General features: G+C 49.1%; 1 protein-coding gene and 2 non-coding genes across 7 annotated transcripts in view; 1 reads left to right on the top strand and 2 right to left on the bottom strand.

Moving 5' to 3' along the window:
* The window catches only part of LOC135910647 (high-affinity choline transporter 1-like), a 29,932-nt gene extending 6,778 nt beyond the window's left edge, over nt 1-23,154 (top strand). The window contains exons 3-10 of one of the 5 annotated variants that reach the window (XM_065442664.2): nt 3,308-3,463; nt 9,965-10,113; nt 11,248-11,397; nt 14,012-14,141; nt 15,161-15,372; nt 16,513-16,711; nt 19,563-19,849; nt 21,044-23,153. In XM_065442664.2, the coding sequence (XP_065298736.1) occupies nt 3,308-3,463; nt 9,965-10,113; nt 11,248-11,397; nt 14,012-14,141; nt 15,161-15,372; nt 16,513-16,711; nt 19,563-19,849; nt 21,044-21,418 (1,658 nt within the window). In that variant the 3' untranslated portion in view covers nt 21,419-23,153. Of the gene's footprint in view, nt 1-3,307; nt 3,464-9,964; nt 10,114-11,247; nt 11,398-14,011; nt 14,142-15,160; nt 15,373-16,448; nt 16,712-19,562; nt 19,850-21,043 lie in introns of all 5 variants that reach the window. The other 4 variants (XM_065442665.2, XM_070534414.1, XM_065442666.2 and 1 more) reach the window with 4 other exon arrangements.
* On the bottom strand, nt 1,748-1,819 carry TRNAQ-UUG (transfer RNA glutamine (anticodon UUG)). Its single transcript has one exon. It is a non-coding gene; the product is annotated as a tRNA-Gln (tRNA).
* TRNAE-UUC (transfer RNA glutamic acid (anticodon UUC)) lies at nt 1,828-1,899 on the bottom strand. The gene has a single exon. It is a non-coding gene; the product is annotated as a tRNA-Glu (tRNA).
* Nucleotides 23,155-26,626: the final 3,472 nt, after the last annotated feature.

Below are 26,626 nucleotides of genomic sequence, written 5' to 3'. Positions count from 1 at the left end.
AAGATGAAAAAAATCACGGTGCAACAAACGATTATAAGACTTCGGTGTTCGGTCTTACGAAGTCTCACTACCGAACACCGTAAGACTTAAAATTGCGCTTTGCGCCATGTTTATTGAAGCTTTTCTTTTTCTTTGACCAGCTTCGCTAACGTCAGCTGCGACACCCTATATATGGAGGGACTACGCCCTCCTTCAACGCAGCTCTTCATTCAGCATACTTTATTGACGTAATCTGCATTCTTTCGCAAAATTGTTGCACGACAATGATAAGCGTCATATTGTCCTCTGATTTCTACCGTCATACTATATTCAAGACATTGCAAATGAAAATAATTGTTTACATATAAATAAAAAAAAATATTTACTCGTCGTGCAAGGCGCCAACGCTTCTGTGCGGAATGTGTGCCAAGACTGTCACGTGCGTGGCCATCGGAGAGCAACACTACGACCTTGCACGTTTTTTTAACCACGGACTTAAAAAATAAATACGCAGCGGGGTGCTTTGGACGCCCGAATGTCATCTTGCAGAAAATCAAGCCCCTCATATCATCACATTATTTTCGCTCATCCAGATCTAGCGACCCGCTTATGAATAGTGTCGAGGTTCACTTATACGCTGGTATTTATGAGCTGAAAATGAAGAGGAAGCTTTAGTTCGGAACCTCCTATCTAAATGCATGGGAAAGGAGAAATTGTTTTGTTCGGCGACCACTGCACCAAATTTGATGAGGTTTGTTGCATCTAAAAGAAAAAGTTAAAATCTAGTGACCATTGATAGCGAATTTTCTATTTATGTCGTGTATTTTTTATATATCGAAATATATAACATATCGACAATATCGATGTTATACATGGCTTTCAAATAGACCATTAAACTGTAAGCAGAATTTTTGCTAAACTCTTGTAAATAATGTAACAAACTCGCGTAAGATATGACTTGACATGTAAAATTTGTCCTCTTTGAATGTTCTAATGGATGGATTTGACAGGTTTGCGATTTCTGTTCTAGGTGCAGAGCTACGAATTGGTTAACTTCGCGCTTCTATTTTTTTTTTATCTTACCAATATTTGAAAATTCCATTAAAAAAAGGAACTCAGGCCCTAAATCGAAATTCCGCTTCCGACAGTCACTAGAATTTAGCTTTCTCTCTCAATTGCAACAAATTTAAAATCGCCCTAAAGGTTATCACAGAAAAAGCGTATCTGCGTTTTATACGTACTTGAATAGGAGACATCGGAGTTGTGCCCGAGCTAAAGCTTCCTCTCAAGCGGAGTGTGTTTCTTTTTTAACAAAGCCCAGATAGACGAACCTTATTACCAGGCCATGGGGATGCGATTTTGGACTCGAAATTCCACCACAATGTCAAATTCACCATCTTGCTTAGCTCTGATTGGTTGACAGGACGGCTATGCCCTCTGATCGGCTCAGAACGCCAACATGGTGGAATTCAACAGTATGGCGAAATTCGACCGCGTGCATAATAGCCTCCATGAATACATCGATGCCATCATTAGAAAGAAAGAAAGAAAGAAAGAAAGAAAGAAAGAAAGAAAGAAAGAAAGAAAGAAAGAAAGAAAGAAAGAAAGAAAGAAAGAGGGGGCACAACACAAAACAAACGAATCTGAGGTAGGTCGAGAAAAGGTCAAAGAAAGATAATCATAAGACGTGAATATTGAAAACATACGCTTCGGTCACGCCGCGCGATTAAAGCTCACGTGAACGCAACAACAAAAAAGAGGAACACTCAGGTCTCACCGAGACTCGAACTCGGATCGCTGGATTCAAAGTCCAGAGTGCTGACCATTACACCATGAGACCGCAACCTCTTCCGACGCCGGGAATCGAACCCGGGCCTTCTGGGTGAAAGCCAGATATCCTAGCCACTAGACCACGCCGGAACTGCGAGCGGAGAAGGCATACGGCGCACGCTTTCGGCAGATTTACGGACGCGCATATATATATATATATATATATATATATATATATATATATATATATATATATATATATATATATATATATATATATATATATATATATATATATATACACACACACGACGTACGCCTTACGTCATGCCAGCCGAGGCACGCACTCGACATGTCTTTTCCAGCTGTTGGGAGTGCGTCAGTCGGGAGCGAAGCGAAGACGTCAACGCGGCGTGCTGCTGGCTTTGCGAAGGTTCCGCGTGCAGATCGCGTACCGTCTGGTGACATTTCTCGCCGACACCCAAGAGGCAGAAAGAACATGAAATAACGCAAAAAAAGCGAGTAAGGAATTAGTTCATTGTATATGTTGGAAGGCCTAATACTCAAGCCTAAAAAGAAAGATTGAAAAAGAGAAAAAGGTAGGAGGTAACAGCGAACGGAAGAAAAGGGAGGAAAAAAAAAGAAGAGAAAACTAAATGACTGAAAAATAAATTCTCTTAAAATATAAGGGCGAAAGAGAAATGAGAAAATGGAAAGGAAAGTCAAAGAATAGCGGACAGACAAAGCAGCATGTCTTTCTTTTTTTTTTCTGTGCGTAAAGCTTTAGCCCAGAAATCTTGACATTTCTTGATGCTCTTACTCGCGCCCTGCTCTCGCATTCACCTACCTTGTCGTTGAATTCAATCGGCCAGGGATATATCGTACTTCGTTAACCTCCCTGCCTTCTTCTTATCTCTTTCCCTCCCTGGATATCGGAAGTATGGCGCAGTAGCGTCTGAAGTTGTTATAATCAGCTGAGGAGAAAAAAATAAGGGGGCGAAGTACTGTAACCGAGTGTAAGAGCAATATACGGTGGATAGATAGTGAGAAAGTGTGTATAAGCAACCAAATACGTAATTGATTACTCAGTGCGCGTTCCTGGGCTTCGAGTTTTTTAGTAGTCCGTCCTCGCCCCACCAGATGTGCTGAACACCCAGTTGGTGAAGTCATGCATTGTAGCCCAATTAAACAAAAAGAGCGATACGTTTAGCGGCCGTGGTGTCAGGTCCTCTGTTCTTTTTGTTTGTTCTAACTGCTCTATACAATGGCTTCACCGAGTATAAGCTAACTTGCCTAAGAAGAATTCATGCTAAGCACCTAATTATCTCAGCTGGCCGAGTCACCGTCCCGGAAAAGCGGTAGTGCGGAGTTCAACTGCAATACCAGGACGAAATCTTCAATTTCAAATGTTCTTTGTTACTTTTTTTTTCATCACGAACACGTAGGGGTCGCTACGTAAAAAAAAAAAAGAATTGTGACCTTCGTGTAAATTGCAATATGGATGCCGAGTTTTCGTCTATACCGTCGGCCGCACATGCGCGCCTTGTAATAATCGCAGGCGGCTTCTTCTTCGCGCAAAAGATGAGGACGGCGAACGCGGTGACGATGCTGGACCCCTTCCAGGAGCATTACGGCCGCTGGATGGGGCTGCTGCTGTGCCTGCCGGCCCTGTGCGGCGAGGTACTCTGGACGGCCGCCGTGTTGGCCGCGCTGGGTGAGCGGGGACGTTGATCGGGGGTCTGGACTCCGCACGCACCGGTGTTCAACATCGTTGGGCTCGACAGTTGTAGCTTGTCCGTATGCGTGTTCACGAAACACGCGTGACGATGGCGACGTGTGGTTTTTTGAGCGCAGCTCCTATGCGACCCGTTCTTACGACGAGCGTCGGCGTAACCGAGTGAGCGAGCACAGCAGCGAAAGATGAAAGCGAACGCGGAGCGCAGCAGGGGATGAAAGACGCGAGGAGGAAAGCGGAGGAGGAGGGTATGGCGAAACCGTGAGGAGAAAAGCTTATTGCGCGGTGACGACGGCTACGAGATGGCGCCAGAGTAGCGAGCGTCGTCTGGGACAGGGTGTCAGAACGATACGTTTTTTCGTTACTGTTCAAATTTGTTCCACTGAAAAATGTTCCACTCCGGTCCTGCTCTGGAACGAAAAAAAAAAAAAGGAATGATCCGTAACGGTTCATAACGCTTTTTGTTTGGCTTGCAAAAAAATCTTCGAATCAAAGTACCGATAAAAACGTGGTATTTATTTTTTCGCTATAAGTGAATAATTAATTCTGAGATCATGCACAGTGCCTTGACTCGAGGTGCCGAGCATGATCTCAGAAGCAGCAGGTCATCGAGTGTACTCGCCGAAATGCGAGACCATTGTTCCCATAAAACGAACTTAGACGAACGATAAAGCTTCGGTAAGAAATCGTTGCACCCGCAGAAAACGAAACTATAGGCTCTTCAGCACCCTATCCTTGGGTTTCGCTACGATGCCGATCTGCTATTGCACCGAGTGGCAGGCTAAGTTTAGTGGAGTGCTCGCTCGGCTACCACTTGCACTGTCCCTGCACGAGATACGCGCTTAGGCGGACCCTCGAGATACGCGCCAAATCGGACGTTACCTGACGTCGGTTTTTTTCGGATTGCCGACTTTCCCCTTGAACCGAAAACCGACAAAGAATATTTCGATTTCACTGTGAAACAAAATTATAAATAACGTTTTGGTTACGCTTTCGTTTCGGTCAAAAATGTAATTTTGTTTTTTCGCTTTTCGTTTTTGTTTTCGTTCCGCTCCGACACACTGGTCTGGGAGGTCTGTCGACGGCGGCTGCTGTGAATCGCGCCCACGCGTCGCCCACTCGCTGCCTCTCGCAATTTCCCGACTAGCGAGGCAGTCGCGCCACACTTCACTCCATTTGCAACGTATCGCGCGAGACAGATTATCCGCGCCAGTCAACATATCGCGAAATGAAAACACGTATACAGCTGCGCTCAAATTTCGCCTTAGGGAGTATCGTTATCGTCGGTGGATTTTTTTTTTTGTGTGTGAGTGTGTGTGCAAGGGTCAGGGATGCCCAGAAGTGTTGAATGGGTAAATGGAAATTTACCCTTTGCAAAACATTCCTAATAGTAGGGAAAACACGGGGAATACGGAGATAGATAGATGTAACTTTGTTACGCTGCAATGCAAATACGTTTCTAACGCGTTGCGATTCAGGAAAGTACTATACTACAACATGCGGCGCTACCAGCGCTGCGTCTCCTGATTCCATAACGCTCGAAACTTTTGACCCTCCCTTACGAAGACTATTGTTGTTTCTATCCTGATTTCGCTTTGTCTTCTTAGGTTGTTACTCATAGCAGATTTCTTTTCCATTGCCACCAACCATGAGATCGTCCAGCCTCTCTGACTTTGCGTTCGATGTTCTTTGTTGCCATGCTGCTGCCTATACCGGTCGCATACTTGCTGGTAAGCTTCATTGTTCTTTTCCTCTACTGCGAGTCAATGTTTTTCCTACAAATGTACCTGAGCACTCTCGCAACCCATTTATTTTCTTTCATATTCCTCAGTCGTTCTTCATAATCAATTTTACTCTGAGCTTCCCTCACTTCAAAACTTGTCCAGCCCATGTCCTGCACAGCTTCATATGTAGTGTTCCCGTGAGTGCACTACGCTAGGCGTCCCACTGGCCTTTGGTTGCCATTGAGTCCTTATTGTACCCCTGACTTCAAGCAGAGAAACGCATTTCCAAATGTAAGTCCTGTAATCATTACACATTTCCACATACCCCGGATCACCTCGTACTTACGAATAATGAATTCCCATAGCGCTCTGTGTTTCGTTATGGCCGCATTTCTCTTCCCCTTTGCTATTATTGTTACTTCCTGTGTTTCCATATATTTATAGCCTTTGTTTATCCATATGTCAAGGTATTTGTATTCTTTTACCTGAGATATTTCCTGGCCCTGTGTGGCACTGTCTACTCACACTTTTTATTGAATACCATAAAACCTGATTTTCTAACGCTATATTTCGATGCTAAATTATCACGTTCCTATCCCCGAATCTCATCCAGATGTTGCGCATAACTTTGCCTGTTACCAGGCAACACAGTGTCGTCACCATAAAACAAACCTGGAAGCTGCTGCTGTACTACTGACTATAACTGCCTGTTTGTATGAGATATTAAACCCGATATTCTCTCTAGCACCCTTTTCCTCCTCCCCATGACATCATAAACAGCAGTGGGGATAAAGGGCACCCCTGCCTCAGTCCTTTGTTGATATGAGCTTTATTCTCGCTCCTCATCCCTTCCAATTCAACGCAAACTGTATTTTCTAGTTAAATCTCTCTCAAAGGCTATAACAGTCGTTGCCCACGCCTTCTTCGAGAATATCCCATAATATTGTTACGTAGGATGACGCAGACGAAAAGCTATGTACAAATATATTTACAAGGAAAATACGCTGCGCTAGGCCAAGAGGCAACAACCCGCGCTAGCATCTAATCGTCGTCGTCGTCTTCACACTGCTGGCCTTTCGTGATCGCACATATTGTGCCGTAGCACTACCCCCGGCTGCAAAAGCGCCGTCCCGGAGCGACTAAAGATCGGACTCGGAAGCAGTGTAGTAGGCCTTGAGCCTACTGACGTGTACGACATCACTAGATGCCACAGAAGAGGACGAGGTTGAGCCCACAGGAGCAATTTCGTAAGTCACAGGCGTCACCTGGCGCAGCACGCGGTAGGGCCCTGTGTATCGCGAAAGAAGTTTCTCTGAAAGTCCGACGTGACGAGAGGGCGACCACAGGAGCACGAGCGCACCAGGTGAAAACTGTACGTCACGATGGCGGGCGTTGTACTGACACTGCTGAGTGGTCTGTGAGGCCGTAAATCGAGCACGGGCAAGCTGGCGTGCATGGTCGGCGAGGGCGATGGCGTCGCGCGCATACTCGCTTGTTGAGACCGCAGCAGGAGGAAGTGCCGTGTCTAGGGGCAAGGTAGGTTCGCGACCGTACAGGAGATAAAAGGGAGAAAATCCGGCGGTGTCGTGCCGGGAAGAATTGTACGCAAATGTTACGTAAGGAAGGGCAATGTCCCAGTCGTGGTGGTCCTTGGAAACGTACTTGGCCAGCATATCGGTAAGAGTACGGTTTAACCGCTCTGTCAGGCCATTGGTTTGAGGATGGTATGAAGTAGTCAGTTTGTGTTGAATGGAGCAGGAACGCACAATGTCAGCGATAACTTTCGAGAGGAAGTTTCGACCACGGTCAGTAAGCAGCTGTCGCGGGGCGCCATGAAGCAAGATAATGTCACGCAAGAGAAAGTCCGCGGCGTCAGTGGCGCAGCTGGTAGGGAGAGCCCGAGTGATAGCGTATCGGGTGGCGTAATCAGTCGCGACGGCTACCCATTTGTTCCCAGAGGATGACGTGGGAAAGGGACCGAGCAGGTCTAATCCAACACGAAAGAACGGTTCCACAGGGACGGTGATCGGCTGGAGATGACCGGCAGGTAGCACCTGAGGTGTCTTCCGACGCTGGCAGGGATCACAGGCAGCAACATAGCGTCGAACGGAGCGAGCGAGACCAGGCCAATAGAAGCGGCGGCGGACGCGGTCGTACGTGCGGGTTACCCCAAGATGTCCTGCAGTGGGGGCGTCATGCATCTCAAAGAGCACAGCCTGTCGTAGATGTTTTGGCACGACAAGAAGAAGATCAGGGCCATCAGGGAGAAAGCTCCTTCGGTACAGAATGCCGCCCTGGAGGACATATCGGCGAACGGATGCGTCGGTAGGTGTAGAGCGCAGACGCTCGATGAGTACTCGCAGCGATAGGTCTCGGTACTGCTCATCGGCGATGTTAGCGAAGGCAGACACAGAGAAAATGCCGTCGGCGGTACTACTGTCGGCGTCGTCAGGCTCGTCTACCGGGTAGCGAGACAGGCAGTCAGCGTCCTTGTGTAGTCGGCCAGATTTGTAGGTGACAGAGAACGAATATTCTTGGAGGCGTAAGGCCCAGCGACCAAGTCTTCCGGAAGGGTCTTTCAATGAGCATAACCAACAAAGCGCGTGATGGTCTGTGACAACGGAAAAGGATCGGCCATATAAGTATGGGCGGAATTTCGCAACCGCCCAAACTAGGGCCAGACACTCACGCTCAGTGATGGAATAGTTGCGCTCCGCGGGTGAGAGGAGCCTGCTGGCGTAAGCGATAACACGGTCGTGGCCACGCTGGCGTTGTGCTAGTACTGCTCCAATTCCGTGACCGCTGACATCAGTACGGACTTCGGTAGGCGCAGAAGGATCGAAATGGGCCAGAACGGGAGGCGTTGTGAGAATGTCGATTAGATGAGAGAATGCAGAGGCCTCGTTATCGCCCCACTGGAAAGGAGAGTCTTTTTTCAAAAGGTCGGTTAGTGGTCGTGCTATGGCGGCGAAATTTCTGCTGGCCTTTCGTGATCGCACATATTGTGCCGTAGCACTATGTTGTGGGTTGCTGCCCTGTTTTAAGTTTCCTGGAAGACGTTGGGGTCTACGTTGTCATATGCTCCAATAATGTCTAAAAAACTCGCATTTAAAGGTCTCATTTCTCCTCCGGATATTTCAATACAGGGAGTAAGAACAAATACGTAATCATCCGGACGCCTACCGATTCTGAAGCCATTCTGAAGTTCTCCCAATGTGCCACTTATGTTCAGCCCGCCCTTGCTGCAGCTTTAATGTAATCGCTTGCATTGCTAACCTGTATATTACCCATGAAATGTCATTGGCATGTATGAGTGAATTCTATATTTTCCCCCTTTACCTTTATAAATTAAATTCGTTCTTCTGAATACGGAAAGGTGGCGCCATCTGTAACCGCTATCGTGAAATGCGATGTTAATCGACAATTTATTTACAAAGCGTCTCCGCAGACGACGCACACTTCAGGTCTCGATTTGGCTGCACTTTCTCCACTAGTTCGGGGGTGCAGCACTCTAGCACTCGATTTGCCAGTACAGCTAGCGCCACCTGCACTTCGGCACTCGATTTGACGTCGTGCTGCACGAGTTCATGTACACTTTGGCACTAGACTCTCCGCAAGTTCTTTTCTCGTGCACGTAGTGCAAGGCTCTTGATAGCAGACGACACATGCGGTTCCGTGGCCATGCGGGTGTTGGTAGACGGGTGGCGCCCGTTATTAGTAACGAAGCACGGATGCCAGTTTTCTTCAGGATGTGTACGCAGCATCTTGTTAAGGGCGCTTTCCGGTTTCAGCTGCTGCTAAGTGCACTGAAGGCCGGGATTTCACCCACAGGTTACAGTCGTTCGTATTAATTTTCACGAGCTTACCGCTACCTCGACGTTAAGTTTACGCGAAACCACATCGGTCCATCGTTTGAAACGTTGTGCCATATATGATTCAGAAAGGCGTGGAAACCGTGCTTGGCAATGCTTTCTGAATAATGATGCCGAAGTTCAACTAATTTCCCGGTACTAATATATAAGTTCTTTCCACAGGACCAAAAAGGCCATTGCGCACACGTTCACGCTCGCAGCACACAGCAACAAAAGAAAAGCCACAGCCGCCCAGTCGCAGCAGACGACGGCCTGTACGCTTACAACGAAGGCGCGAAATAAAACAACGGCCGAAGGAAGGAGACACGAGACAACCACGTAGGCGCACTAACAACTGAGCATTTTATTTCTTGACGCAGAAATAAATACCTGCTGCCAAGGTTTCTGCACTTTTGTCCTCGATTTGACCGCTGCACCGAAAGCGCTAGTGTCGCGCTACACTCACACTTCAAGAACTGGCGCTGCACTGGCACGACACTTTTCTGAACTAGTGCAAAAAGTGCAGCCAAATCGAGACCTCAAATTGGTTTCTATTGCGATCAAAAACGCAAGTAATGGTTGCAACCGGTCGTAATAAACTGAACCCTCTGCGAAATACTACATTTTGTAACAAATGTGAGCGGTAATCGGCTATCGGTTTAGCTTGAAGTGTCACGCATACCTGCCGCTCCTATTTTATGCAACACTCAGTAATACCGCAGCGTATGCGTGTTCAGTCCTCGGATAACGCCGACGCTATTCGCCAGACTAAAAACGAAAACAAATATCAAAGGTTAGGGCTTCGAGCAACCATTGCTGACTATTGTGAGGTTTACACGCTAAAGTATCGCCTGTGTGCGTGACACTGCGTAATGGTACGTAACCTCACGTGTTCGGCGCCGCAGGTGACACGGCAGGCGCCGTGATGGAAGTGGACTCGCACATCTTCATCATCATTGCCGCGACGACCATATTATTTTACACCGCGCTGGGAGGCCACTACTCCGTCGTCTACACTGACGTCTTCCAGATATGCACCACGGCTGTATTCCTGGTAAAGAATAATGTCTTTTTCACGGTGCGTTGGTGACAAATGCATAGCAGACCATTTGAGCTCAAGTCGTTCGCGGTAATCAATGAATGCATGGGCTCGCTTTGAAAAAGTACTTCTAAAGTCACGAAAAGCAGAGAACATGCCGTTAGAAGCGTTTGTACACATAGTTAAGGGAGATCTTTAACGCTCACGGTATACTCAAATTAATTAGGTAAACGTGATAAAGAAAAAAAAAATCCGCCGCCGTTTCACCCCGTGATAGCGGATGTACAGCGAGGCTATTGCCGACGTTAGACAAGCACAACCGACGTTAGACAAGTACCACCACCCCAACTGACCTTAGACGAGATTACATGCTCGGCCCCATGCACACGTATAGTTCCTCGGGTCTGGCAGCACGCCGCTGCTTGTAGGGCTCACGCTGCTGTTCGGCAAACCTACGTATACGAGGCCTACCTATCTGCCATTGGGTTGCTCCGAGTGACGTCAATCCACACGCCACCAAGGGCAGGTGCGCTGTGTAGTGGCGTCATCCCCCCTACCCTCTTTTTCTAGCTTCTAGCTGCCTTTCGAGGGCTGTCTGAGTGGGCGCGGTCGCTAGGTGGCGGCACTCTTTCTGGACAGTGTTTGCCACAATGTCGATTACCGTGCAGCACACGCTGTGCGACAGATGCAACGTACAGAGCGGCCACGCTTCAAGGACACGTACACTGTGCGCAATCACACGTCACGCGCGCACGCACGTGTGCGGAAGTGTAGCATATACCCTCATTCTTATAGGCTCTCCGCCAAGCGCAAGTGCCTTACTGAACTTATTGAGATTTTCAACGTACATTGCGTCAGAAAATTTGTGACGTACGACTTAAGCACAAGCTGCAGACGTGATGGCCTCGGTTTGTAATTTGAATATACGAGAAAATATAAATCTCTTACGCGGGAACTCATAGATAAAGCCATTTTCCAGCTGCCGTTTAAGATTTGTCTGAGTGGTCGTAGTCGCTAGGTTTGGCTGAGCACGAGTCGACAAGAAATCCCGACCAACTATAGAAGCTAACAGCTTCGCTGTAAAGGAAATGATATAATGACCACTGACATGATTTTACATGCGTGCCGTTGTGTCTACTGATGCCGCAGTGGGTGTGCGTGCCGTTCGTCCTGAAAAGCCGCGGCGTGGGAACTGTGTCCGGTCCCCAGACCGACTGGCTCGGCCACATTCCGATGGCGAACGTCGGCCAGCTGCTCGACGCCTTTCTTATGACCGCTCTCGGAGGCATCCCGTGGCAGGTGGGTAAGGAGGGAGCTAAAGGCTAAATCGCACTAAAGATTGCGAAGTCAGTGGCAAGTCAGGGATGCAGAATAGGCGTCTCTCAAAAGAAGCGTAATGCGCCTGGCCCGCCATCCCTCCCAACCCGAAGAAGTGTGTTGTTCACTTTACCGATCCAACAGGCATGAATGGGCGATGTCACAGGTGTCGAGAAACAATGAGTACTTCATGTACGCCGCACACGATAAACAAGAACAAAGAAGGGAGGAAGAAGGACACGTGAGCTTCAACAAGAACTTGAAGAATTTGAATTCATGGGCATGGAATGGGAATGCGGTGAGGATGCGCGGCGACCGTATATCCCAGATAAAATATGTAGTGAGGTATACGATAATAAAAGATCACTTGAAAGTCAACGCTACGTCTATACCCCATTTCTCCCTCCCTCTTTTTTTCTTTTGTCCTTGTTTATCGCACGCTAACCATATGAACGCAAGAACTCGCTCAAACAGCTGCACAATTGTGAACAATGAGCAAGCAGCGCTTATGCACCATACCCACCGACTGGAAACATCGCCAGCTTGTATGAACAAAAGGAAAAACAGCTTGCAACATAAGCGGGAAGCTTGAAAAAGAATAGGGAGAGGGATGTGTCTCTCCTAAGGGAACGTTAGGAAACGCACTGCTCTCCTGTCAGCTTCGCAGCATAAGCGCTCCGGGCAAAATATGAGAACTGTATGTCCACACCGTTCGCTAGAATTCTGTTGTGAAGAGACACGCGGATCCTGCGCCCTCGGTCAGTGATGCCGATCTCCGGAGCAGGGCTCACCTGTGCCTCGGAGCTGACTCGATCCTTTGGCTGCCTCCGCTTGGCTCTTTGGCACGAACGGCGAAGGTCATTGCACGTTCAAGCGAGTGGTCCGAAAGACCAACTATATGTTCTGTTTGTAATTCTTAAAGCAGTTTTATCATCTTTCATTGAGATAGCAATTATATGGACACTCAAGGTGCATTCCGCCGTCGGCGTCGGCGTGATGTTCCGTGTAAAGTCCAACTGCGATAGCACTGTTGCCTCGCGCCGTATAGTGTAGTGAAAAAGTGCGAGAGTCCAGAATGGCGACACGATCTCTCGCTCGCAGAGGAGGGATGGTACGTTCACACTGAGGAATCCGGCGTCTACAGCGAATGGAATTCTCCTGCCGCCGAAAATCGCGTAGTTCACACTGCTTGCGGACCGCGCCGCCGGAAAGACATACAGCGCCATCTGTCCCATAAAGTGCTAACCTCCAATCAAGCGTGGGATATCCCGGATGTTAGCGCGGCTCGAAATTGCGCAGTTGTCTCCGCTCGCATCGAGTTCGTATGTTTATGTTGCGCGTCTCCACCATTGCTTGGAAAGACAATGATGAACCCCGAGCAAGAAGAGGCAGTACTGCTCGGCCTGTTGGCAAGCACCTTTCTGGCGATGCATGACGCGCAGAAGCATTCGCCGAAGAGACGGCGGCAGCGGCGTTGGTGGGTTCGCCCACCAATCTCGCGACCGATCTTGTGCCACAAGTCGTCCTTCAGCACGTTGTCTTTGTGCTTCAAGTGGCGCTTATCGTAGAGGACTGGGTGGTTGCGCACCAGTTCGATGAGCATTTCGGATGTGGATGTCGCGGCGGACTTTGATGACTGCGACGACTGCGACATGACGTGAGACTCGGCCGCCATCTTTGGAAGTTGTGTTTCGCGCTCCCCGATTGGTCAGCGCCGCGCGGCGGCGAGGCAATCCGGCGGCAGCTGCCGCAAAAATCGGTACGGGAGCGATCGGCGTGGAAGGGGCTATTCCGACGGATCTCGCCGCCGCCGAACTGGGTTCCGCCGAACTGGGCGCCGCTCCAGACGCCGAATGTCTCAGTGTGAACGGGGCAGGAGGCGGGGAGGAAGCACGCCGTCTTCCACCACGTGCGAAGCATATGGAAGGGGGAAGGGTGTACTCCTGCTGCGGCTACATATAGCGCGGCTCAGCCTGGCCGCACGGGTCCTATCTTGAAACCAATATGCGACGAGGGCTGAGTATAGGTGGGCCGAGGGCTGATACCTTCGTGTGCGCTGTGTACTTACCGCATAATTCGCGTTGAAGCGAGAGGCAGCACGAAGGTCAATTCGCTCGCTGCTGCTGCCGCTCTTCCTCACGCCAGCGTTTTAACACCGAGTGTCCGCGCTCATCGAGGGAGATGTGTTTATGTTTGCCTGTGCGCGCATGACACGATGCTTGTGAATTTAGTTAGTAAGCGAATGTTTACGAATCTATACGGCCGGTAAAACTACTATAATTATTTCGCATAACTGTCCACCAATTTTCTATAGCAATTGATCCTTCGCCTCTCGGGCGAAACTGAGACTTCTTTAAATGAACCGCTTCTAAAGTTTTCTCTGGCCTATTTGCTAACAAATTTACAAAAACTTCATTGCGCAACATTGAAACAGAAACAATAGTTTCTTCCGCTGACAAGGGATTCTTTCTCGTCTAATAAATGTAGAAACAGAATTCTCAAAGTGCACTGGACAGTGTACATACATGGATTTGGCAGCTCTCTTCAGCACACCTTCACGCCTCACAATTTTGACATGACGGTCTCGCCCGGACAGGTCTATTTTCAATGCATACTGGGCTGCAAGAGCGACTTCGCCGCCCAGGTGCTTTCCTATGTGGCCGCCATAGGATGCGTCTTCATGGCCTTGCCACCGATGATCATCGGAGCAGCAGCTAAGACGACAAGTACGCAGTAATTGCTGATAGCAGATGGAGAGGGCTGTTTATACCGCAGTGACTGTTTCGTGTACGCTTCGTCTTCTTTGTCGCGTTTTTTTAGAGCTGTTATTGGCGCGAGTATATGCGGTGAGTCCGTTACTCTAAAATGTGTGCGCATGCGGCAGCGCTAACACTGCGCACGACGCAGAAGCGCGGAAGTGGGGATGACCACAGCGCGCAGGGTGTCTGAATGCGGCGGCGTTGACTTGGGTCGCCTTGAGTTGCTTCGAACAGTGGGAGAAAAGCTCGGACAAGTGTGTTGACGCCGATCGATGTTGTTTTGAAAGGAACTAGCTTTTTTTTGCTAAGTACAAACATTTTCTTTCGGAAACAGTTTCTTTTTTAGGGGGTAGGATTTTCCCCTCGTATTAGCGAAGTTTTGTTGGTATTTTTGTTATGTTGATGTTTTGTTTTATTACGCCGAGTTGAGGGAGCGGGAGGCCGAAGCAATCTGTCACCGTTACCTGTGGGTTACTTACCCGTGATGAAGGTCGGGTGTACTGGTGCCAAGAAAAGGTGCACTCGCCAAGGATAAAAGAAAAATAAAGAACAGACATTTCGGGCCCCGTACGGGTCCCTTAATCATAATGAAGATATAAGCATGGAACTCGTATACGGGGCCCATGCAAGGGACCCGTATACGGGTCCATATAAACAAGAGACCCGTACGGGGCCCGAAACGTCTATTTTTTTATTTTATTCTTGGCGAGTGCACGTTTTCTTGGCACCAATTCGTTTCCTTGCCAGGCGAGTTTTCGTCGAACACTTCACTTGGTCAGGTGTACGCAAGGAAAGCTTCGCTTACCCCCTTTTTTCGGTAGCGGAAGGGTTGGTCTTTCTTTTTTCAGTATATAGCAGATCGAGTAGTAAATTACTAACGCAGCTCAAGTATACTTTCTCCTTTAGTGTCCCATTAGGGAGCTTGCAGGTAGCGAATTCTACGCCTACTCACGATGGTATGCGCGCGCACGCATGCTCTGGCGCAGACTTCACGGCAGCGGGCTACCCGGGCCCGTGGCAGCTGAGCGACAAGTCCAGCGTGTTGCCGCAGTCGATCCGCTACCTGACTACGCCCGTGGTCTCCATCATGGGCATGCTGGGCATCACGGCGGCCGTCATGTCGTCCGCCGACTCGTCCATGTTCAGCGCCTCCGCCATGGTCACCAAGAACGTCTACCACGTGCTCATACGGCCGGACGTGAGTTGTTCAATTCTACAGCTGCGCCACGTCCCGCTCGCATCTTGTGTTCAATCAATCAATCAATCAATCAATCAATCAATCAATCAATCAATCAATCAATCAATCAATCAATCAATCAATCAATCAATCAATCAATCAATCAATCAATCAATCAATCAATCGTTCGGTCGGTTATGCAGCCAATTTTACGTGAGTCTTGCGAATGAGCAGGATTCACCCGACAGACAGAATGCCGCGGACGTAGACCAGCTGCTGACGCCCGTGTCACGCTCGTCTGCAGACTCGAGCACATACGAAGTCAACACGTCAACAGACAATTCCACATTTGTGGAATGTAGAATGTGCACGTAACAGTTCTGCGGAAGCCCGCAAGGTGGAGAGAAGTAATTAATAAAGGGAAAATCAGACATCCACCCAAACGTAGCAGTTGCTACAAAGGAAACCCATACGGGTTCCTCGAAAGAAAAGCCTCATAGTTGAAGAAAAATTCATCCAGGTCTGGGTCTCGAACCCGGGACCACCGCCTTTACGGGGCAGCCGCTCTACCATCTGAGCTAACCAGGCGGCTAGCAGATGGCAGTGCCAAGTCGAATTTGTCAAAACTCGAAGCAAGGGCGAGTGTTTGACCTAACAGTTCTGCGGAAACCCGCAAGGTGGAGAGAAGTAGTCAATGAAGGGAAACTGAGACATCCACCCGAACGTAACTAAGTGCTACAAAAAAAAAAGAAAGAAAAAACCCAGTGGGTTCTGTATGGGTTTCCTTTGTAGCACTTAGCTAAGTTTGGGCGGATGTCTCATTTTCCCTTCATATAATTTCGCCTAGAAGGACTCTGGTACAAACGTTGATGCCATATAAACTCTCTGTCGCATGCTGAATGCTTTCTGACGCTACCGTGGGTCGGGCAACGCTTCGCTTACCAAGTTCAAGCATGCCATGAAACGGGCGCGCGTCAGTTGCCGTTTAGTGTCGTCTCATTTCCATCGAAGTCCAAGCGGCTGGCGTGGACAGCTAGCACTCGTAGGAAGCTGAAACAGCCTCGACGCCACCTGGCCAATGCGCGTTGCTGATGCAGGTCGCCATCTGGAGTATTTTGCCCACGCCCGTCGTGAACTGTGCGGTGTTCCTACTTCGTGCAGGCGTCCGAGACGGAGGTGGCCGTGATTTTGCGAATCGCGATCTGCTTGATCGGCTCCACGGCCACCTTCCTGGCACTGTCGGTGCATTCGGTGTTCGAACTGTGGACACTGTGCTCGGACGTGGTGTACGTGCTCCTCTTCCCGCAGTTCGTGTGCATCTTCTACCTCAAGGACTCCAACACCTATGGCTCTATCATAGGTAAAAGACTATGTGAAAAAAAATGGCTGTGGCTTAGCTAAGGTTAAGCCCAGGATGCGAAGCATACTAGCCTTTATTTTAACGCGACAGCGTTAAGGAGCTCGTGTCGCAGAAAAGCCGGTGTCGTCGGCGTCGGCTCAGGCGTGCGGCGCTTGCTCAGGCGCACATTTCGTTGTCGCGCCGAACGCTGCGTTGCTCGACGCGCACCGCGTCCGATGCGGGGCGCGACGCCGCGAGCGACGGCGGGAGTTGGAGCGCCGGTTCTCCTCTGTCGTGACGTCACGGTGTCACGTGATTTCATGGTCACCGCCGCGCCTGAGGAGCTGGGTTGAGCCCTCGTAATATGCTTCGCATAACGTCGGCTCAGGCGTGCGGCGCTTGCTCAGGCGCACATTTCGTTGTCGCGCCGATCGCTGCGTTGCTCGACGCGCACCGCGTCCGATGCGGGGCGCGACGCCGCGAGCGACGGCGGGAGTTGGAGCGCCGGTTCTCCTCTGTCGTGACGTCACGGTGTCACGTGATTTCATGGTCACCGCCGCGCCTGAGGAGCTGGGTTGAGCCCTCGTAATATGCTTCGCATAAAAAATCCTTTATTGAGGCTGCAGCCTCTGTGACACTGCCTGCATGGCCTCCAAGATTGCGCGCAAATCTCAGAAGCCGTGCTGCATGTTCCACATGTGCCGCCATGGCCGTAAGTGGTGCTAGGTGACACTAACTTCTGAAACAAAACGAAGCATATGCCTGCTGCAACAAAAGTCCCGAGACAACTCAGCAAACTGTAATGGGATGCCAAGATATTCATCGAGTGAGCCCCGTATAGAAGCGCTGCGATTTAAAGCTGATGGTTATCTGGATTGCTGTACAGTTAACGCTCCGTGAACTGGTCAGCGGTCGAGATTAGCAACTTGCAAGAGCCACTTTAAATAATCGTCGGAAAAGAAAACTCGCAGTTTCGCCCGAAAGACGAAGCGTCGATTGCGATAGCAAATTGGTAGGCAGCTACACGAAGTAAGGGTAGTGGATTTATCGGCTGTACAAACTTGTAAACATTCGCTTACTAACTAAATTAACAAGCACGGTGTCACGCGCGCACAGGTTAACACGAACACGCCTCACTCGATGACTGCGGCAACTCGTTGTCCAAACGCTGGAGTGCAACAAGCGCGGTAGCAGTAGCGAGCGGATTGAGCTTCGTGCTCCGTCTCGTTTCAACGCGAACTAAGCGTCGAAAGCACAGCGCATACGAAGCTACCAACGCTCGGCGCACTTTGTCCACATCGCACAACACTTTCAAGATACGGGTGCCCGCGCGCCGCGCCGTACGCAGCGGCCGCCGGAGTAGAACGCCCCTCCCGCTCCCGTCTTGCCCTCTCGCCCGGTGCCTCGCGCGCGACGGAAGCCGGCGCGCTTCCTCCCCGATTCCTCTCTCTTGCGCGCGAGATTGAGCCGCTATCGTCGGCTGACCCTCGCAAGCTTTCACTCGCGCATACAGCATACGGAGCGCGGCGACGGTGTTATCGCCCTTGACCTTTTTACGGAACATTACGGCAACGCCGATGGCAAAATTGCACCTGGAGTGTCCATATAATTGAAAGCTGGGAAGAAATTAAGTCGGGGCCAGGCATAGTTAACTGTACATTAAGAGATAGGTGATTTAATCAAGAGAGAGAATATAAACTAGAGATATGCAAAATGCTGGACTTTAATAGATGCAGTAAAATATGGTGAGCTCAGACGGACTAGTGATAGTGGTCGCGCTAAATCGTTCCGCGCGAACGGATAAGTTACTAGTAATCAAAGAACACGTTCCAGAACAACCAGTGTAAAATTCTACCTTCGTCGGCTGCGCGTTCTTCAATATGCTTCACTACGTCTATACTGATAGCTATAGCTCAGTGGTAGAAATGTGTCATTTGGGTGAATTGGTAGAGATGTACGGCGGAAAAACAACGCAACTTCATACAGACGCTGAAAGACATACATCCGCGTTTAGCTAGCGAGTGTCAGCCACCTTATGATGATGATCTTTTGTTGGAATCACCTGTGTTCAGTCGGCGTCACACTTGTGTAGAGCGCTGGAACGGCGGCTGCCGGAGCGCTCAGGAGCCAGCCAATGACGTCTAACAGCAGTTGCTGGGCCAAAACGTGCCCAGCAGCTAGCGTTGGACGTCGCTGGCTGCCTCAGGAGGGCCCCGGAGGCCGCCGTTCCAGCGCTCTACACAAGTGTGACGCCGACTGAACACAGGTGATTCCAACAAAAGATCATCATCATAAGGTGGCTGACACTCGCTAGCTAAACGCCGGTGTATGTCCTTTCTTTCAGCGTCCGTATGAAGGCGCGTTGTTTTTCGCCGTACATGTGTACCAACTCACCCAAATGGCACCTTTTTATCACTGAGCTAGCTATCTTAGTATATAAACGTAGTGAAGCGTGGTGAATGCGGAACGCGGAGCGGACGAAGATAAAATTTCCCACTGGTTGGTGGTTCTCTGACATATTCTTTGAATACTACTATCTTCTCCGAACGGGGGGCACGAGTTAGCGAGGCCAAATTTCATCAGCGTATGTATGAAAGCGGTGCAGACAAGATGTCATATGTGGCACGAAGACAGGAATGCGACAGAGAGCAGTGATTCGACAAAGAAGCGTTCCCTTGTGTTGAAGCGTTGCAGCAATCATTTGCTCGTTTCACCGATTGGCCGCACTGAGTCATCCACGTCACTGCTTGCGTCAGCGCGGAAATTTCGAAGTTTCAAAAGAGGGCCTCCGAGGTCCGGAGGCGCTCGTTCGCCATCCGATCTCGGAGGCCATGTTTCGACATGAACGGTCGTTCGGGGCGGCCTCCCGCAGCGTTCGTGCTGGGTGCCTACTCGCGCTGGTTGTGCGGCGAGCCGACCGCGGGCTCGACGACGTCGACACGCGTGCAACCGCACGAGCCCGAGCGGGTCCAGCAGTTTCCTTTCCGGCTGGCCTGCATGGTGCTAAGCCTCGCCGCGCTCGTCATCGGCTCGCTGGTGTCCGCCATGGCGTTCGAGAAGCACTGGCTGCCGCCGCACTGCGACGTGTTCGGCTGCTTCCGCGCGCCGCAACACGGAGAGGGTTCAAGCCGACGCGACGGCAAGCTCTGGACCAGACCCGTACGTATAGCGAGTAACAAGAAATCGCGTTTTAACGAGAACGGCTAGCTCTCTATATAGCGCGTTAGCATCATTTTGTTTTTGTTGCGAACGTGGCTGTGCGCATTATGTCAGGCGCGAGTTGCCGAGCATAAGTTACATCCCTATCCAATGTATACTCGAACATGGGTCTGCCTCGGTATTCAGCGAAACTAATAACCCCGTTCCATAAAGCTCCGCACAAATTGATGTAGCTAGCTGCCACATCAACTCCGAAACTTTCGGCGGGGTGCGTTGCTGCACATCGGAGATATCGGAGGCCCGTGCCTGTACTTCTGAGTCAGCCGCATGTCACCGCGATCCACGTGTCACATGCACTTCAGACGGCCGAGCAGAAAAGCGTTTAAGGGGCAGATCGTCGTCGTGGCTGCGAATTTAGTAACAGCTTTAGAAATAAAGGATCGAGGTGAAGTAAAGCCAAGGAAAAAGAAATTCAACGTAGTTACTCGATCTATTTTATGTCCTGCTACACATCACTCTTATCGAGGTAGCGTTTTTTGAAGTCGAAATATATTTATTTTCAAATGGATGAGACTAGAGTTCCTATAAAACGAGATCATTAGGGCAACTTCGTGACGTATTGACGTTCTATTATTATTATTATTATTATTATTATTATTATTATTATTATTATTATTATTATTATTATTATTATTATACAGGCTCAGGAGCAACTCGACATTGCTATTCGTACTCGACTTTGCTATCAATATTTTTCTACTCGAGTACAAGCCGTCAAAATGTGCGCTGAGCATTGGTTCTCAGATGAAGCCTTTCTCCCATATGTCCCTGCGGATTTCTTTGAAACCGCTCGCGGAGTCCACAGGGCCCGCGAACCATGTATACCCTACGAAGAACTATACGTTTGCAGAGGTGGTCTGGTGCGTTATTTACTGGAGGAGACACATATATAAGCAAGCGAACAGATGTATTTGTTTAGATTAAGAGAGAGTAGCACCGCATTGTGGTAGTCGTCTACGTCTGGGTGCAGACAGACGTAGCCTCGTAGCCGGTGCCCTGTACACAGGATTCTCGTAGTTGTTACACGCGGCACATCACGGGATGTCGGTCGAGCTGTCCATGAGAATTGCACGTTGCATGACATGCTATGTATGAGAAAAAGGCCGTAGGCACCGAATACCCGAAACCATGCAGGAAGTCACCGAGTACGAGCAGACCATCAAGACAGGTGCGGAGAGCGTCAGGTCGGAGCTGAGCGAGCACTCGCAGATGCCTGCCGGGAGGTCGCGCGCGACGAGCGAGGCCGTCTTAGAGACGTCCGGCAAGAGCGATCGCAGCCAGAGAACGACGGGCTCGAAGAGGTCGGGCTCGAGGAGACGACGCAAGTCTAGGGCTGCTGCGGCTTCCGCAAGGACGCCCGAGACGAGCAACAGGGGTGGCCACGTCGGCAAGCATCGGCAGCACCACGCCAAGAAGGCAATCAACGAAACGCACATGACCGTCAAGGAGGCGGAGATATCCGGCTCCTCTCGGAGGGGGCGCCATGGCAGCAGGCTCCGGCACAAATAGTGCCTGCGGGGGAGCGAACGAGCGGGCGCGGTTTCTTCCTGGACTATACGGTTCCTCGATGCCAGCGCGGTAGCACATCCCCCGTCCTGGACCGGGACCATGCTGCGCCGCCTGCACCGCAGTACCAAGGACGGTCGCACCCGGTCCTGGGGCGAAATCGTGCTTAACCGCAGCATGGCATCAGGACCAAGGAAGGCCTCGCTCGCCGTTGAGCTTCGCCGTCTTCTTCTTAATATGTGTTTGTGTGTGCGAGAAGCCGGATGTGTGTGTGTGTTGCGCCGGGTAACCGGGGTAGTAAATCGACAGCGAGTTCATAGCGAAGACACTGGCGACGCGCTTGCCACAAGTGCGGAGGACACTGACGATGGTTCGGCGAACCAAAGTACGGTCGCCAGGCACATTCGTCTGGTGGAAACGTTAGTTCAGCGAGAACTCCCGTATGTCTGGGACGACGACGGCCTGGGCAGGACGCTTTCTTCCAGCACGCATTCGGTGGTGCAAACGTGGCTACCAAGATCGCGCATGCGCACCTCTGAGGCCACGGTACAAGCTGCCAGGGAGGCTTGCCCTTTGTGCCGACTTGGCTGGTTAAGGGGAAGAATGGGCCGCGTGACTGGAAGCCAGGACGTCAATCAATTGAGCTAAATTAGCTGTAAACTTGGCATGCTGAACTGTGCAGGTTTCTGCAGGCACGGGACAGCCAAACGCTGTGCCTGTTTTATATATGGTCAACGTTAATAATTGCGTGTTATTTGAAATGAATACCTAAGCGAAAAGTCTAGTCTTCTAGTTACTAAACTTTCGCTTAAAGCATGGTCCCAATTGGGGCGCCTGAAAAACATCGGCTCGGTTATTCACAAGGCTGTTTCAAACATTGGAAAATCACTTTGTACATGCATAGGAGTCGCCTCATCCAGCTGTCTGGCTTGGTATATAGATGAAGTGGTCCAACGCAAAAAAAAAAAGCAATGAGTATCTGGCGACTCTTTTATACATTACTCATATTAGAGTGGAGTGCGGTTACAATCATCTCGCACGTGTAATTGCACAAACGTATTATCGCTAATTCGCTCCCCTATCGTCATTGTACAAATGTTTACCATTGCAAACGTACTACAACGGGATGTGCGAGAATCCTTAAAACTGGAGTTTAGGGGACCGCCAATTATCGCCCGCACAAAGGAGCTGCTGGCACTCTATTGCTTGTAGGCTTAGGCGGACGTGTAATGCGCTGCAATATACGTTTCTGCTCTTTTCTCCCGCAAACCACAAATAGACAACGTAAGACGTCGCTTCATATTTCTACGCGTCTGTCCAAACGGATATACCTGCTGGTGAGTTCTTCAGTATAAGGCCGCTGACCTAGCAGCACATGCTGCTGTGCATGCAGATCAGCAGGTGAGCTGCTCAGGTGCCTTAACATTTTCAACGTGCCCGATGCATCTGCGGTCTCTACTCGTGTGCTCCCTCCGTCTGAAGGTCTAACCGGTGAAGCAATAAAATGTTGCAGCATGCCACGAGGCGATCGACGAACAAACTTATTTGTGCTCGTCGTCGGAGCTATGTGTGTGCGTTTGTGCAGTCCTTGCATTGGCTTGCACGTGCTTCACCGCGAATTACTTTCGCTGGAGGAGTTCATGTTTTCTACAGTGTAGGCACAGTGCGCGGTGCTTTACTTCGCGGTGAATAAAATGCCCCTTTGGTTACGGTATTCGAAAATGCGAAGCGCGTATAAAAACGAAGGCCATAAACTTCGCAACCAATTCGCAGACGAAGGCCGCAGCCGTATGGGAAACTCTGGCGCCAGGGAGCGCGACCGGCACCGAGACGCTACCACGCACTCTCTTGATAGAGCTTTGTTTAGTCGGGTACTTCAGTCTGACCCCTTTATAATAATTTAGTATATCTAAATTATTATAAAGGGGTCAGGCTGAAGTACCCGTACCCACCCCCGGATAAGGATCTAAGCAGAGAGGATGCTGTTGCATGGCGACAACTGCAGACGGGTACTTTCCCGAATCTAAACCTTCTGAATAAAATTTTCCCCACACAATATGAGGCTAAGCGCCCATGGTGCGGAGAGAAACCAGATCTGTACCACATATCATGGGCCTGTCAAAATATTGAGTCCCCAACTATATATAAAATTAAAAACCCGAGTGCGGAACAGTGGGAGAGTATGCTTTCCAGCGTAAGCTTGAACGGCCAAAAGCGCCTATAGTAGAGCGAGCTCGCGGGTTGGCCATACTCAGTGGAGCCTTGGACTAGGGCACCAACCCTGTGATTGCAGACAGAAGAATCCATCAGAAGATGGAAGACGCCGTCTGAAGCCGCGAATATCTCTTTTCTAGAGCCCAATAAATGTTTTCCGATCCGATCCGATGTTTAGTCGGGTCTTTGTGCGCGCGACAAGTGATCAGCTACACTACACTGAAATCCAGTGCACTCTACGCTTACTATATTTATGCGGACTGGGGGCAATGATGATGACAACAACAACGATAAGAGCATTTGCTGTGCGGACGTAGAACGATGCCACAGAGGAAGATGAAAATGACTTGCTGTGCGTTGCTCTGCGATTGCTTGGACCTTCAAGCAATACTGCGCGATTTGTCTACTGCGTTGATTTTCAACTCCTTTATTGGGTCTTATTTATTCGTTTAAGCTTATATTATTTTAAATATGCCGTGCGCGTCTTGGCCAATCCCTCGTGGAGCATCCCTCGTGGCCGTACATAGTATGAAAGTCATCATCAGCTTATATGGATCTGATGACGGCATTCAATACAGTTCACGCGTCCTGCTTTCGCAAACATGTGCAATCTATCTCCACTAAGAAGAAGTCGAAAGAAAGATAATAAAGTATTCTGCTAGAGGCATACGCCGTCTTCATCGTTGACTCCAATTCCAGGCTCACTTGATGCGCTACGGTACGCACCTCGAAGCCCGTATACTGCGGTCTTTCGGCTACTGTATACTGCGTATACAGTAGCCGAAAAGGTTGCACTCGCGCTGCCTGTGCTCGGTGGTCGCAGAGAGGCAGTTTATAGCGATCCCAAGGCAGACATTAAGGCCTATTAGCCCCGAGAACGAACACGAGCGGCGCTGCGAGCGCCGCTCGCGTGACGTCAGGGCACGGACTCGCGCCTGTCGTCTGCTACAGTTCGTGCGTTGTCCGGGCGCTTTCTGCTGTGTTTTCGTTTGTTCGCCCTCGTTCTCTCTGCTTGTATACTTATGGTGGTCGTCTCAAATATATTTTTATGACGTCTTCCTTTGCGAACATTTATTCAAAGAGCTAATTTCTTAGACAACAATGCAGCTCTCGAAGGCAACGCTACAGTACCAGCCGAAGCGACGCAGACCAGCCCATTACGGGTTTTTCATACGCGGATAGACAATCGCAAAAGCATAGCCTATAGGAATCCAGTTATGATACCATACCTGCCGCGGTGCAACAAGTATGTCACAAAGCCGGCTATATATGACTTCTACAGCAGTTACGTTGATTTTATTCCGCTAAAACAGGTTTGCTCACGACGAGTAGTTCATGGTATAATATCGAATTTTTGCATTTCCTCACAGAAACGCTCGGCAGTAGCACGGTGACTTAACTAATACTGGAGCTTAGATTCTACACGCCTCACTTGCTTCTTTAACTGCCTGTCAACATTAGGTGGTTCTTCACGTGTTTATTTTTTTTAAGCGGCGGAAACTTGAAGTAAAGTTAATGAAGGCTTACAGCTATTTACAGAGTACAAATAGGAATGTACCAATATATATTCCCTTTTCCGTGCTACACGTTCAACTCACCTCTTTAGAGCGCGTTTGTTAATGATTAATAATGCATGTTATGGTCCTCTTTTTCTGTCTATGTTACCAAGTGTATATCATTTATTTATTTCAATGCCGCAGTGTGTTTTGCATTGTTATCGTGGAAATATTTCACTGTGCTTTCATATATTGTATAACTGCAATGTTTTATGGCCACTATATAAATGTAATTTATATGGCGCTTGATGTGTTACCCCATGCAGCCATATTGTACCTAAGAGGGTGAGATTACCTCAAGCCGCGTCTGTGCGGCTTTTTTCCCTCATCCACCTCCATTTACAACTCCTCTGTACATGTGTGTGTGTAAATGAAAATTAATAAATCAAATCAAATCAAACTCACTTGAGAAATTTACTGGTGCTTGTTGCTTGAGGAATATACATGACGAATCTGTTTGGCAAACTGACACAGGCTGCTCGGCCCAATTTTTTTAGTGAAGTATGCCTGCTGGACCGCATAGCTGCAGCCAGAAAGCAGTCGAAGCGTCAATGACTAGTAGTATGGGACATATTGAAGATATCGAAATTCCCCCTGTGGAGGGTCAGAAATCAAGTGAAAGTATATGCAAGGCTTGTGGTGCTTTCTTTATGAATGTTTGCGATTGGATTGGAGCAAACTTAAATTAGCCTGCAAGGTTCTCTTTTAAGTAACGACGAAGCGAATAGTTATCCGTTTGTATAATTAAATAACGCTGGATCGAGACATGGTGAGACAAAAGGTGCTTGAATTTTCCTTTTGTAGGCAATCTAAGCTGCGTAGTAGTAGCTCGAGAGTACTTTAGCCATTCCAGTTGGCGCTGTAAAAAAATGCTTTATGGTTTTAATTCGAAGTTGAAGTGAACTGATGGGTTTCGCGAACATAGCGTGCCTCGCCATACGGACAGTCGATTGCTACCGTTACGTGATCAGGGGTGTGCCATATTGTCGATAAAGGCTACTGAGGGCCACTATGATACATTTCATCACTTTCAATTGAGTGGCTGTTGATCTGAACAACGAAACTTTTCTCTCAAGTGATTGCTACTATGGTGTTTGTGAATTAACTATGTAAATACTCTACATGACACGCCGTCGTGTTAGCAGCCATGAGCAATTCGTTTTTTGGAGTCCTGTTTCAGAGGGGGATGAAAGTAGCAGCAAACATTTTCATAAGAAATGCGCGCCTAACTATTTTTTTACGCATTAATGAATGGCCATATTTGAATAGAACAACACACCAGAGTAATAGGAATCATGATGACAGCTTCGCTGGGCAGTGTCTTTCTAACATCGGATAACATGTTGACGCCAAGTACCAAATTTTTCTTCCACGTAAAATGCAATACCTCTCATAGCTAAATACTAAAGGAATGTTAAGTGTTTAGCGAAGCATCATACAC

The sequence above is a fragment of the Dermacentor albipictus genome, chromosome 2 (assembly GCF_038994185.2).
Source record: "Dermacentor albipictus isolate Rhodes 1998 colony chromosome 2, USDA_Dalb.pri_finalv2, whole genome shotgun sequence".
Classification (NCBI taxonomy): domain Eukaryota; kingdom Metazoa; phylum Arthropoda; class Arachnida; order Ixodida; family Ixodidae; genus Dermacentor; species Dermacentor albipictus.
Note: the sequence above shows the minus strand (reverse complement) of the source record. Positions and strands in the feature narration are given on the sequence as shown.